The sequence below is a fragment of the Vipera berus genome, assembly GCF_964194415.1.
Source record: "Vipera berus genome assembly, chromosome: 2".
Lineage (NCBI taxonomy): Eukaryota > Metazoa > Chordata > Lepidosauria > Squamata > Viperidae > Vipera > Vipera berus.
The window spans coordinates 124,939,445-124,954,217 of NC_138203.1; the positions used below are offsets into that span (position 1 = coordinate 124,939,445).

At 41.8% G+C, this 14,773-nt stretch overlaps 1 protein-coding gene across 1 annotated transcript in view; it reads left to right on the forward strand.

Annotated features, from left to right (window-relative positions):
* SLC38A5 (solute carrier family 38 member 5) overlaps positions 1–11,470 on the forward strand; it is a 50,183-nt gene extending 38,713 nt beyond the window's left edge. Inside the window, 4 exon segments of the mRNA XM_081320624.1 lie at positions 737–817; positions 821–965; positions 4,795–4,898; positions 6,266–11,470. Of these exon segments, the coding sequence (XP_081176750.1) occupies positions 737–817; positions 821–965; positions 4,795–4,898; positions 6,266–6,370 (435 nt within the window). The 3' untranslated portion in view covers positions 6,371–11,470.
* The last annotated feature ends 3,303 nt before the right edge of the window (positions 11,471–14,773 follow it).

Consider the following 14,773-nt stretch of genomic DNA (forward strand, 5'->3'; position numbering starts at 1 on the left):
AATTTTACTGGGCCTAAATTTGTGGGACACAAGACTTATAAATATTCTTACCATGTTTTCTCCTGCTTTCATTTCCCAATCTTATTTCTGTGTTGTAAGCTCATTGTAATTAAGGACCTTTCCTCTTACTCTTTGTCATGAGACGTAAATAGCCAAAAGGCTGATGATAAAAGCAAACAACCATTGTAGTTTATCAGAATGAGGCAAGCAGCTTCATGTAGATTATTTTCGTAATGATAGCTCTGAAAAATACTGTAGGCTAACTTGTTACCTGCAATAAGAAATGTGAATGGAGAAGAAGTAATGAAACTTTACCAGTTCAAAGTAATTATGCTTCCTCTGAAGTGCCATAAGTTTAGGAAAGGGGTTGAAAGGGTTTTCAGATAACAAACCACACCACCGACTAGTGGTGATTTGTGGTCCAGCCTAGAAAATCGATAGTGATATTTCTTGCTTAGTGACTGCCTCATACAACAACGGTTTGCAGTTACAACAGAATGAAAAAGTAACTTTGTGATCAAACCTCACTTTTATGACCTTCTCAGGTCAGTAAAACAAAGGAAAGCTAAAGTAAAATCATAAGCATAGTTGCAGTTTCATTTAGTGACCACTTTGTTTAATGATTTGCCCATCCCAATTATGGTCACAAAATGAGGACTACCTGTAATTGAGTAAATTATGATTCACTTAATCATGGGTAAAGAATGTTGTGTGAACTGAATAGTATGCTTCATTATCTAGACAATTGCTTATATGCCCTGAGGTAAAGCAGGTATCTCTGTACTTAAATATCTCTGCTAAAGCCATCCTGTACTCCTAGATTCGCAGAGCCATCCAGCAGTTGCTGTTCCCCAAGAAGGATTTCAGTTGGATCCGTCATGTCATCATTGCCTTCTGCCTGCTTTTCATTGTCAACCTCCTTGTCATTTTTGTCCCAAACATCAAGGATATTTTTGGAGTCATTGGTAAGCAGGGGGCACTTTTCTACCTATATGAGATTGAATTGTAGCAAAGAATTTAGTGTCAATGCTGTGTTGGGTTTTTTTCATGGGCTGAAGGAACAGAATTCTCAATAACCCAGTTCTAGGAACATGTAGCCTCTTCATTCTTCACTAGCAGGATACATGTAATAGTTGAGTTCACACATTGCATTAATTTGAACTATGGTTTGTTTAAAAGAATATATTGGAAAGCTTGCATACATTGAATATAGACATTTTTGCCTAGCGTTAAATGACAGTGAAGACAATAATGAGGCAAAACAGAAAAGTTTATGACAAGAGTTGTAAACAACACAGTTGGTTCATATTATACTCTTTCTTGCTACAATATCTCAGTTTCAAATTTTGCTTCCCCCATCTCAGAAATTTTGCCCCATTTCAGGATTTTGAAAGCATGTTTGCTAAGATAAATACAGATCTGGAACACGGAGGGTAGAAAGAAGCTGGTAAGGTGATGTTGAGTAGAAAAACGGGTCGCAGGAAATGAGTTCAGGATTACTCCCATGCCTCTTCCTCTTCTCAGCCCATTCCCTAGAGCAGGGGTAGGCAACCTTGGCTCAGCTGACTCAGGAGTTCTGGGAGTTGAAGTCCATGAGTCATAAAAGAGCCGAGGTTCCCTACCCCTGCCCTAGAGACTTCTTTTCTTTATAGTCGTGCACAGTAAATAAATTGCTGAAAAATGGACTTACCACTTGGAGTAGATGTGCAGAATTCAGAAACAGGGAAACAAGCCTTGCCATCTGCAGATTAATACATGTTCAGCACTACGGCTACATGAGATGCCTGATTTTGGCAATTTTGTCCCCATGTCCAAAACAAAAAGTGACCAAATAGGTAAATGGATCTGAAGACTTAGTGCCACTGCCTTGGAAGGCATCTTAGCTCCTCTCAGCTTGTCCTCCCAATATAGAAAACGGGGTTATGGAGTTGACAGCCTTTGGCTTTAGAGGAGATTCAGCTTTTAAAAACAACTGTGGGCTGGAGAAATCTGTCTCGTTTCATTTTATGGTTCTGAGCCAGTGCTTTTTTTGTAAAAGAAAAAGGTGCCGGAACTCACACATGTCATACAACCCGCCTTGCCTACCCTACAAGGTTCCATCCAAAAAAGGTGCCGGAACTACGTTCTGAGCGTTCTATGACAAAAAAAGCCCTGTTCTGAGCTATAACTTTTCACCAAAAAAAAGGATTAGGATCAGATGGACCCAAATGCATGCTGGTTATAGGCAAGTATGAAAACACTACAACAGGTGTGAAAAGATACTATCCTACTTTACAGGCAGCTTACTAAATCCATCCATTGGTTTTTCAAGCCAGTATTATTTATAATGTCTGGATTCATGCATCATGAATGCCAAACCCAAACTAACCCTACACAGTGGCTTGGTGAAATGCTTGAATCTAGTTATAGTGGTTTTTAAACAATGGCTCCAAGCCTTTTAAGCTCCATTGATGTTTTTCAGTTGTATGTTATTTTTAGGTAGCAAAAATTGCAGTATATGTGTAAAATATACTTAACACTTTAAAAAAATTCTTTGCTCAGTCTGAAAGAAAAAAAGAATTGAAAATCTGTCCAATACTATGTCCCAAAGGTGCTTTTTCAGGAGGCAACTGGACCTTCTTATTTTTCTTCGAAGATGTTTCGCTTCTCATCCAAGAAAGATCTTCAAAGAAAAACAAGAAAGTCCAGTTGCTTCTTGAAAAAGCACCTTTGGGACAACCATGACCTGGATGATTGAGAATCTCCATAGACATGCACAATACTATCATCCACTGTGGACAGCAGCCTTAAGCTTCCTCATTAAGTCCCCTTCTTCTTCTTACAGTACTGAAAAAAGAGGTTGAATACTGATCTATGGTATAGCATTATTATATATAGTATTAGAGGTACAGTGTTGCAGTTGTCCATTATGGCTATTCTATAAACCCTAATTTGAAAATCTTGGTTTGGTAATTGACTGGCAGTATTTCTCCAGGACTTCATACAAACCAGAGTTTGTCAGTATTACCTGGAATGCAATGAATCTGATACATCTGCATGCAGAACATGCCCTTTACCTCTCTGGTGTTACCTCTTTCCTAAAAAAAGATAGCTTTCTAATGTATTTACTTATTACATTTCTATCCTGCCATTCATTTGTACAGCTCTTTGTACATAGTACCCAGTATTCTCTCTTAGTTTTCTCCATAACAACAAACCTGTGAGATAGGTTGGGTTGACAGAGCGAGTAATTGGCCTAAAATGACTGAGGATGGACTTGAACTGAGGCCTCCTTGGTTGTAGTCTAACATTTAAACCATCACACTACATTGGTTCACTACACAAGCTTTTCTTAGCTTTATGATCTATTTTTCCCCCCATGGCTCAATGTTTAGGACAGCTGTTCATCCAAGAAGATGTTCTGATATCTGCAGTTTTAGGGAGTGGCCAATACAGTGGAAATCTCATCTGGAAGCCCTCTGTATATCACATTGGGGTCCTGCTTTCTACCCCTTGGAGTAGTAGCTTGCTGCCTTCGCCTGACTTCTAGGGAGCACCCTGCCTATGCCCTTCTCTCCTAAGCTCAACATGTGAGAAATATAGGGCTCTTGTATCCTGTGGAAAATGCTATTCTGCCACTCTTGACGATAAAGCTCTAAAGTGACCAGAGATATCAGTCCTTTGCTTTAGGACAGGGGTCCCCAACACCCCGGGCCATGTATCGGCACTGGACCACAGCCAGCCAGGAATCAGGCCACACAAGCTAGCGAAGCCCCATCTGCACCACGTGGGATCCAGGCAGCATGCGAAACCACACGCCCCTAGTCTGTGGAAAAAATGTCCACCACAGAACTGGTCCCAGGTGTCGAAAAGGTTGGAGGCCGCTGCTTTAGAAAATATCCACCTCACAGGGTTGTTGTTGTGGGGAAAATAGGAGGAAGAAGGAGTCTTATGTATGTTCACCACCTTGAGTTACTTATAAAATCAATAAAGATGGGATTTTAAAAAATCAAATAAATCTAATCTCATAGGGAATAAACCACATTAAATTTTATTTAAGTTTTTTTTAAGTTTAGAAGTTTAGGTGCTTTTTGATTAAATGTTAAAACGCAGATAATCAGTGCTGAGAAAGATAGATTACAGAGCTTAGCTGTTCTAATCTAGGGATGCAGTAACTGCAATCAATTGAATAGGAAAAAGTATCTAACAGAATATATAGAAGTAAAATAAGAATTCATTCAGACCACAAGATGGCACTGATCTGCTACCAACAAGACGTATCTCGCTTTTAAGAGATCAGTAGGGCAGAATTTCTGAATGTTTGGTTCAAACTGACAGAAAAAAACAGTGCCGTTAATCTGTGCACACATAAAACAATGACTGAGCTTTGTGTAGTTCTAACTAGGCATTTTATTTTATTTCTAGCCAAGAAATAGGTCTGTGTGTCAGATTTTTCCATTTCTTATTCAGTTTATTCGATTTACAATTCAATTCCATTTCAATTTATTTCATTTTTATTTTCTGAAAATTCCAAGGATTAATTGGGAAGTGAAGAAGAATGATTTCTCCTTTCTCCTCTCCGTTAGGGATCATTATTTCTTAGTTGAATTCCTTGCTCCAGGGAACAACATACCCAAGTTCTCCTACAAAAAGAGGGAAAGGGGAAAATTCGCTTTTGCATAGTGCTGAAACCCATAACTATGGAAAGACATGTATTGGGTGTATCTGATCCAATCCGGTGTTAGGGCTGGGAGGGGAGCTGTTGCATTGTGAATGCTGGGTGGCCATTCACAACATCTGTGTACTTTTTCCCAGGAGCAACATCAGCCCCCAGTCTCATCTTCATCCTTCCTAGCATTTTCTACATCCGAATTATCCCCAATGAAAAAGAACCACTGCGATCAAGACCCAAAATCCAGGTATTGGCAAGCAGATTTGGGCGGGGGGGGGGGGCTGTACAACATGGGAGTTAAACTAGAGCAGAGCTTTTCAACCAGTAGTACAGGTACCACCTGTGGTACAGTGGCATCTGGCAGGTGGTACGTGACCATCCTAGAAAAGTGGTAGCGGGGGAGGGGAATGAGCCGAACCGGTGGCAGCACCACACAAGCCTGAGCGAGAGATGGCTGGAACTGCAGGGCTTTCGGGGCTCAGCGGAAGCGCCAGGATCAGCGCTTCTTCGGGGCTGTCAGGGCTGAGCAGAAGCACCAGGAACAGCGCCAGGCTCCAGCTGGAGCTCGGCACTGATCCTGGCGCTTCTGAGCCCAGAAGAAGCGCCAATCAGCTGGAATGTTGCAGCATCTCCAGAGGGTCTTGTGATTTACTTACATTCAGATGCTTGGCAACTGATTCGTATTTATGACGGTCACAGTGTCCCAGGGTCATGTGAAGTGACCAAAACCTGCTGCAACCACCCAGCAGATGGGGGGGGGGAATAAAAACCAAACACCCCCACCCCACCCCCGCTGCCAATCCTCAACAGAAATGCTCACCACAATGAAAACCTCGGACAGGAGGAAGAGCGCCGCCGGGCAGGCAGGCAGGAGTCTTGCTTGGCTGTGGCTTGGGGGGCACTTTTTTCCGTGCCATTGTAAATTCAAACAGTCACTAAGCGAACTGTTGTAAGTTGAGGACTACCTGTACTTCATCACTTTTTCCCCTTTTTTTTGTCATCAAGTTTTTGACACCTTGCTAGGCAACTGGTGGTACTTGGATATTGCCATATCCTAAAAGTGGTACAATGGGTGAAAAAGTTGAAAAGCCCTGTACTAGAGATTTGGACAATTCTGTAAAGGCTTAGTGCAGGGGTGTCAAACTGCCGGCCCGTGGGCTGGTTGCATCATGCAGAGGCCTCGCCCACCTCAGCTCCGTCAATAGAAAAAAAGTCGTGACACGTCACGTCATGTGACACGGCACGTTTGACACCTGTGGCTTAGTGCAACAGGCCAGCGGGTTGGCGCTTATTCAAGAATGTGGGTTTTTGTCCACGCTCCTTTAGATTTTCTCAATCTTTAATCAGTGCAACTAGATGAGGTGGTAGTTTTGCACCCAGAGTTAGCATGAAACAATGTTTGTGGAGAGGCACTTTGGAAGCTAAGGCTGTTAAAACCTAGGTGATTGGGAAATTGCTGGATAGAGGAGATAAGGAATGTTTTCTTAGAAATTTTGTTTGGGTCGCCGGGGGCCGTGGGGTCCTCTTGTTCCCTCCTGAAAATTCTGTGAAAAAAGAAAAGATGATTACCGGTATGAGGAATTGCGATTCATGAATTTCTTTCTCCTCCCACAGGCTGCGTGTTTTGCTGCCCTTGGTTTCATTTTCATGGTGATGAGCCTCACTTTTATCATCGTCGACTGGGTAACCACAGGGAAGAGCTCTGGAGTGAATCACTAGCGAAGCCCACTCCTGACCCCAAGAGACCGGGTGGTTCTAACCAGGGAGACCGTTCAGTGCCAGAGAAACAGTGGTGCCTTTTGCTCTTTATCCTCACTCATCCTGGAGACACCATAATTACCTGTCCATCACTTTGGAGAAGTGTTAGAAGGCATCCCTTTGGTGCTGTGGCAATGCAAAGTAATTTGGAACAGCTCCGGGGGGGGGGGGGGCTTCGTTAACAGCCCTTCTAAGATGCAGGCCTTCAAAACAGCCTCTGAATAAGCTCCCTTCATTTGCTGGCTCCTGTGGTAGCAGCATTATTTTCCTGGCCTTCGTTTTTTTTCTCCCTGGCGATACTGTGCCATCACCAACAATTGCATGTCTCGGGAAAAGCACGTGGGGTTTGGTTTGGGCTTTCTTTGCCCAGGATTATCGTGCTGCCTCTCAACAAGGCTTTTTCCCCATTCTCCTCTTCCTCCTTCCCTTCCACTGTTATGGAAGGAATTTCAGGCTGGTTTTTTCTCACTTGTCATTGTACCAAATGGTGCCTTGATGTCTCAACAATTATGACTCCTTATCCTTTGCTATCCAACATGGGGTGGGGGGGAAAGGGGGGCTTGTTGCTAAGGAGGCATAGTGTCTGATATCTCTCAGTCTCCTGCCTCATATTACTTTTAGGACCGCAACAATGATAGCAACTGACAGCAAAAGAAATGCCATGCCTGGATGGGTATGATCAAAGCAATGGACAATCTAATTTATTTGCTCTTACTTAATTTCGACCTGGCTACCAGACCAAAGAGTATAAATAACATAGCCATTCTAATGCCTATTTAATCCATGCCATGATTCCAGGTTTTTCTGACATAGATGGGGTCTGGGAATCGAGGGAGGGAGGAGAACTAGGGACCCTGGAATTCTGGAAATCTTCTCCCATCTAAGCAGGCAGAGCAGAATGGATCACGTAGGTACAGCAGGAAATTCAAGGGCTCAGAGTACTCTCTGATAGCGGGAGGGGAATGCAATTCCCTCAAATTGTGGGAGAATGTTGTTTGCTGTCCCCTGAATGATGCTAGTTTTTTTTTCCTGAGGCTATCCAGAAAAGTAAATCTACATACACTACAACACCACCTGGTGATTTCCCATTGGTGCATCTCCCTTGGCCCCAGGGATTAAATTTCTAAGTGCTGCATCTGAGTTTAGGATTCCATCACTTCCTGTTTGAAAGTTCTGAAGTAACGGAATCTTCTCTTATGGCTGAGTTAATTTCAAGTGGTGCTGATATGCAAAACGACAAGAGCCTTGGCTGAAAATCGTTGCAAACACACTAGGAAAAATATACAGGCAGTCCTCAACTTACGACCACAATTGAGCCCAAAAGTTATGTTGCTAAGTGAGAAATGTGTTTAAGTGACTTTTGTCCTATTTTACGACCTTTCTTGCCATGGTTGTTAAGTGAATCACTGCAGTTGTCAAATTAGTAACACAGTTGTTAAGTGAATCTGGTTTCCCCATTGACTTTGCTTGTCAGAAAGTTTCCAAAGATGATCCTGGGACACTGCAACCTTCATAAATGTTGGTCAGTTGTCAAGCATCCAAATGTTAATCACGTGAGCATGGGGATGCTGCAACGGTCATAAGTGGGAAAAATGGTCATAAATCACTTTTTTCAGTGCTGCTGTAACTTCAAATGGTCACTAAGCAGATTTTTGTAAATTGAGGACCACCTGTACTAACATAGAGACTATATTTGCACAACACACTTAACCAGGCCAATTACAAATCTAATGGCTGAATTTGCATAAAATGCAACACATGGCTAACTTTTTGTGATTTTAGTATGTTGAGTAAACCCACCTAATTAGTTTAGGGCTCAGTATATATGTGAAAATGAATTAATTGAGAAAATAAATTAATTCAGTGACCATGTGATACAAGCCAGCAAGTCATTCCTAGATATTTTTTCCCTTCGGAACTGACAACACCAGATTCATTTTCCCCTAGCATCCTTACAATGATGTCTTAAATCTTTGTCTTCCAGTATTTTCTCTCTGTAATTACTGCCTTTTTCAATTCAGAGATACTGAAGTGGAAGTTAGAGGACAATGGTAGATCAGTTTGGCTAATCATGGATCGCCTTTCACCTGCCTGAACAGGTGAAGTTTTATTATGTGCAACAAAACTATTAAGGAATTTAATAAGTAAGAATAAATCTGTATACATATCTTCCCTATCAGCTTCATGGTCACTGGCAATCTTTTAAATTGCACTTTTCAGGATTTTTAAAAATATTCCCTTTCCCTCTCCTTCCCACCACAATAGCACTTACATGTAAAGATAGTTTAAGGAAACTAAATACTGCTATTCCAGCAGAACAAGCCACTTTATTTTTGTATTTTGAGACGCTTATATGTAATCCCCCTTTTTTGTGTAATTGAATTAGTTATGTTAAAAGGTGTCATAGTCAAAACTTGGAAAAGGGTTAAAAAAGCTTTAAAGTTGAAAGTTGATGCTTTCATGTGACTCCTTAGTCCTATAATTCTGAAGATTAAACATCCCCTGAATTATGGACCTTTCACTGCAATTTTTCATGTCCCTTGACAGTGAATGGGTGGGAACTAAATCTTTTGATAGGAAGGCTTTAAGTCTAGCCTGACAAAGACAACCTCTGTTCCATTATTCTTTTTTTTTTCATTTCTAGTTATTTGGTATCTTTCTGCCATTTGTTCCCCCTCTATTTAGCTTTTCCTTATACAGAAATGTCAGAAATTATTCTTTATTTTAGGTGTATATTTCATCGTGTTAATACTTCTTGTAGCAGTGCCCGATTGTGCTAATTGCTTGCTCACACTTAAAGGTTATCTTTTTAAATGCACTTATATGACATCTCTGATAAAACCATCTAATGAAAGAAAGCCTGTTAGATCTAAGGGAGCTTGCTTCTCTGTCAGAGATCTCAGGAATTGTCTTCTTTTTATACAAATTCTCTCGTAATCTGAACCTTTGGCTAGGGTCAATAGCCTCTGAAACAGGAAACAAATTTGATCTATCATCTGCACAAGACCCTTAATCTTAATCCTGTCATACCACAAATACCTCAGTGTGATTTTGAAAATGAAAGAAGATGGAAGGGTTCCTTTACCACCCTATCTCTAGTTTATGTAATAAATTCTGCGTTATGTACATTTATTCTTCAGATTTTTTTAGCTTCTATTTGTTGCTGCTTATTTATCTATACTTAAAGAATTGTTAGGGATTCCGTTTTTTTTCCATTGAGAAGGTGAAATTCTGGAGGAGTTAATTAAATATTATTATATGATTATTCCTTTAGATAATATTTATGCATTTTCCTCCAAATAACATGAATCGCACCTCGTAGCTTTTCTCTGCCGATTGCCATACACTAAATAAATAAATCTGTGGATTAATTTACCTAATTTGAAAAGGAAATACCCTTAGAAATAGTGCAGTGTGGTACATATTGTCCAGAACAATATTCATTATTTGCGCTGCAACATACTTAGGCAGTACACGGAGTACTCTCTCCCTTTAAGAGTTGACAAATGGAAAACCTAAGATTAAATTGGAAGTGGCTTGTATCTTTACAAAAGATGCATATGCTCAAGACTGTTGCAAGGTATTAAGCCTCTTTTCCCTCCACATCCCCATCTGGAAAGTGTACATGAGTTAACTTTAAACCATTTGCAGTCTGTAAATAGAGATCTAATCATTGGAAATCCTGCTGGTACATTATAATAATTATCCAAAGAATTTCAGCAATGTTATTTTATTTTATGGGTCATTCCAGAGGGAATACCTCTAGCCTTTTCCTCCCAAAATAATCTGTTGCATCGTTCATCTTGTACTTTCCTGTTAGAATTAGAAATTGTCATAAGACTTTGTTTAGACCCTACTTTCTAAAATATGCAAATCTTATGATCAGAGGACTCCGTTTTATTTAATTTCTATGGTGTATTACAAAGTAAGCCCCATGTTTGGTATCTTTTATCTTCTGCTACATATCTGTAATATACATTGAACTTTGAAATTCTAAACGAATTCGTTACTTGGAGAGGTGTTCAATCAATCCTTCCCAACTGTGGAACAAATTTCATCCTTAGAAGCAGCACAATGTCACAGGGGAAAGGAGGGTTGAAGAATTCTGAAGTGGAGGGTGACTGGCACAGCACAGGATGCAGAAACACTCAAGTTGAAGTTTTGCATAAGGGGGGGACGGCGTCCTTTGCTGAATCTGATTGTCATATTGCTGCTCATAGTTTATTAGATTCTGAGGAGGAGCAACTTCACACAACATAATTGACCTGTGCTTCTTCAACACCAGTGCCACTGACTGTCATACTCCTATTTAATGGGCAAATGCCTGAGCTTCTTGCTCTCCTTGGCTTACTAACTTTGACTTCAGAAGCTGACTATAAGGTAGTCAGATGCACAACAGATCCTAATAGCATGTACAAGAGAAATTCACTAGAAAAGGATAGTTGCCAACTCTCCCTCTTCAGTGCAGCTATTGAGATGCAGGAATCAGCCTTTCTGCCTAGATGCATGCTTGTATAAGCATCTGAGGAGAAAGTGAGGTCATGTCCCCACTAATGACTTGAAGTATGCTTATAGCAACACCAAACTACAGTGAGGCAGGGCCTGTTAGGGAACAATAATGGTTGGATGATTCTAGTAGAAAGTTGCTATAGTGGGAGGAATGGTGGCTTAGCAACTGCAGCCTTTTCCTCCTAGCCCAACTGTAATTCAAAATATTGGGAATGCAAGGTGAAGCATCTAGTTAGCAGCATTCACATTTGAGCCCCTGGCTTGGAAACCTGATGCCTTTGGCTCTACTGACCCATGGAAATCCACACCTTAATTTCTTATCCAAATGAAATATGTACCTCACTGCAACACTTCTACCCCACTAGGATCTGGATGGCCGCAGCTTTTTTTACTTCTTTGTTTTTTTTCATTAAACGGGGCTGGCTTTCTGCTTGGGGTAGTAATGGGATCCAGATTTTAAGGGAGGAGGGAACACATTCAAAATGTGAACTTGATGTAAGGACACAGTATTTGTATAATTTTGGTATTCAATAAAGAACTGTTGACCTTGTACTATGTATTCGATTTGTTTTTATTATATAGAATAAACTCCTTAACCAAACTTGGACATGATGGTTTTATATGCGCCCGTGTGCTCATTTATGTGTGAAAACATATTCCTTTCTGTGGAGATAACCTACTATAAGTAATCCTTGTTTAGCAACCATAATGGGACCAGCAACTCAATTCTTAAACAAAATGGTCGTTTGTGAAATCACAGTTCTGCTTATGAGAGCCTTGGTGGAGCAGTGGGCTAATGCCTCCTTAAGTAACACCAGCTGCCTGCAATTAGTGCAGGTTCGCATCCCACCAGGCTCAAGGTTGACTCAGCCTTCCATCCTTCCCAGGTAGGTAAAATGAGGACCCAGATTGTTGGGGGCAATAAGCTGACTTTGTAAAAATGCCGCTGTGGTGTGTGTGAAAGCCCTAATAAGCAGGCATATACATAGAATGAGGGCTACTGCTAAGCTTGTAAGCCGCCCTGAATCTTCGGAGAAGGGCGGGATATAAATGGAATTAAAATAAAATAAAAAATAAAAATTTTCTTTCAGTTTTCCTTTTCTTCACAGACTGGAAATGTCGTAAATGCGAGGATTGGTTGCTTTTTCATCACCCTCATAGCTGTGAATGATTGTTAAACGAGGCAGTCACCAAATGAGGATTATCTGTATAGAAATGTTTAAAAAAGAAGGGGAGACTCAGATTCAGTCGTATCTTCTCAATTTCGTGTCCTTTACGTATTCTGCATCACTGTCCAGTTGAGCACAGGTCTCATTTCTAGTCTTGGTGAAATATGTAAGAACTGTTTCACCTGCACCCCACTATACTGTTCCTTTGCATATATCATTTAGTGAGATGGATGGCGCCTAAGTTTAATAAATATATAAAATCTTACTGATACTTTCCTTTTGGTTTGTTGTGATTAACAACAAAGCCATCCTTGGCGCCATTAATTATTTAATTTGGTAAGTCTCCTTTTGTTAGTTGTGACATCACTCAAGGCATTTTGTGTCACTAGGATTGTTGTTATTTTAGGGAACAGAGAGAAAGGAGACCTGAGACCAAATACTTTTTCCAGAAATTATTTCTTGATTCTATCTTTGTAACTGTATTTCTGTCCTACTTTACCTGATGTCCTTGCTTAGAGATTTGCTACATTGGCATACAATTTTTAAGCTAAAATTTCAACCCTAATGCTGTGAGGCCCTCAGACAGGTTCCACCCAGCTCTCCTGAAAGATTTATCTTCCCTACAATATACAAAACATCCAATTCCTGAGAAAGTCTGGAATCATTCTACTAGATCTGTGCCCACATATGCCTCTTTTCATTCCTGCCTTTTTTTCTGGCTGATCAGGGGTCCCCAACCTCCTGGCTGTGCAAATGGGAACTGGGCCACCTAAGTGGCAGGTGACGAGAGAAACTTCATCTGCACATGCATGGAATCTAGATTGTGTGCAAAGCCTCCCCTTCCCCCCCCCCACTGCCCCCGGCGATCTGCAGAAGTCAATCTTTCTTCCAAAAACTGCCCCTGGTGCCAGAAAGGTTGGAGAGTCCTGCTTTAGATGATGGTGATAATGCATGATACTTAGAATCGTGAGTCTGCAAGAAAACACTTGAGTCTGCTGAAACTTTCTGCATACTATGAGAGAGTCATAAGAGAGTGGTATCTCTTATGATTCCCAGGCTCATCCCATGAAACCACCTCCTCCTCCTCCTGCTCTATCTCAGATTCTAAGATTCTGACTCCAAGCTTGATTTGCACTTTTCGGCTGGAGGCTTTTCTTCAGTGAAAATGATTTTCCTTTTCCCTTTCCCTTTAGATCAGGGGTGTCAAACTCAATTTCATTGAGGGCCGCATCAGCATTGCGGTTGCCCTCAGGGGGACGGGTGGGTGTGGCCTACTGGGTGGGCGTGGCTAGAGTGTGTATGGCCTACTGGGTGGGCAAGGCCAGCTCTACATCGTTCGCATCAATGGTGCCTATCGGGGCCCGGGCAGGAGTGGGACAGATCTGAGGGTCTCTGGCAGAAGGAGGGTCTCTGGGCCAGGGCCAAGGCAGTGGGGGCTGTTCCCTCACTGTTTCCAGGATGGCTTCGCGGGCCACATGAAACCACTTCGCGGGCCGGATCCGGCCCCCGGGCCTTGTGTTTGACATGTCTGCTTTAGATGCTTTAAAGTCCATTGCTGAATCTGAACACAAGACATGACTGCCTTGACCATTGCGCCCTCTTGTCACACTAGGATCCTGTGCCTTTTGGTAAAGGTGGGAATCCTGGACTGACACACTTTCTTTTCAGTGCCATTTATGTGTGTGTGTGTGCCTGGGTGTGTCTGTGTTCAGGTGACTTGTTGGCAGAAGACCCTTTCCTGTTACATTATAGAAAGAAGCAAGGCTATTAGCCATTCATATGATCAGCCCTAATGATATGCTTATCCAGTGTTATTTCCATTCTGAATTTCAATATACCATTCAGGAATCTTCTAGGGAAAACAAGACTGTGGTCTGGAAATTGGGAGAGAGCGGTAGTGCTTCAGACATTTACTTTTTCTACTATTCAAGATCCCCACTGAAATGTGCCCATCCTAAAGTCTGACTCTGTAGGACACCTAAATGATTACTACTAGCTCCAGCCCTTGTCTTGATCGGTCACCTTTTCTGGTAACTGTGATAACTTCCCCAGATGCTTCTCCAGATGCCTCTGCAGATGTCAGTTCGGAGGATGAACCAGTCCAAGGCATGTCAGGAGGGGTTGGTCAATGGCTCTAAGGCAGGGGCTGTGAGTCCCAAGTGAGGGAGAGTGATTGAAGGAAGAGAAATTGGATCAGCAGGTGGCTGAGAGTGATTTTGGCTGAAGCACAGCTGTAGCAGGAGCCCTGAGTGTTATGTATGGGGATAATAAAATATAGCAGCAGCTCAGTGTGACCATCAGGTGGTGCTGTACTGTATCTGGATTGGCTGGTAGCGTTCGGCAGGAAAACCTAAATAAGGGATTGGCTCTCAGTGCACCTGGCCAAGTATATAAGGGGGTACAGGTAACTCATTTGCCCTCTTCAATACTGCTACCAATAAAGAGCTGCCATGCTGAATTCTTTGTCTGTTGTCTGACCATGCGGCTGAGAACCCACTACACCACAGGTCTGCAACCTGCGGCTCCGGAGCCGCATGTGGCTCTTTCAGCCATCTCCTGCGGCTCCCAGTCCTCTGCCATGTGCAGTCCAAAAAAAAAAAGTGGGACTAAAAAATTTCAACCAATCAATTCAAATATGCAGGGTAGGTGAGGGAACCGGTTCCGAGTGGCTCTTTCACTGTTTCAG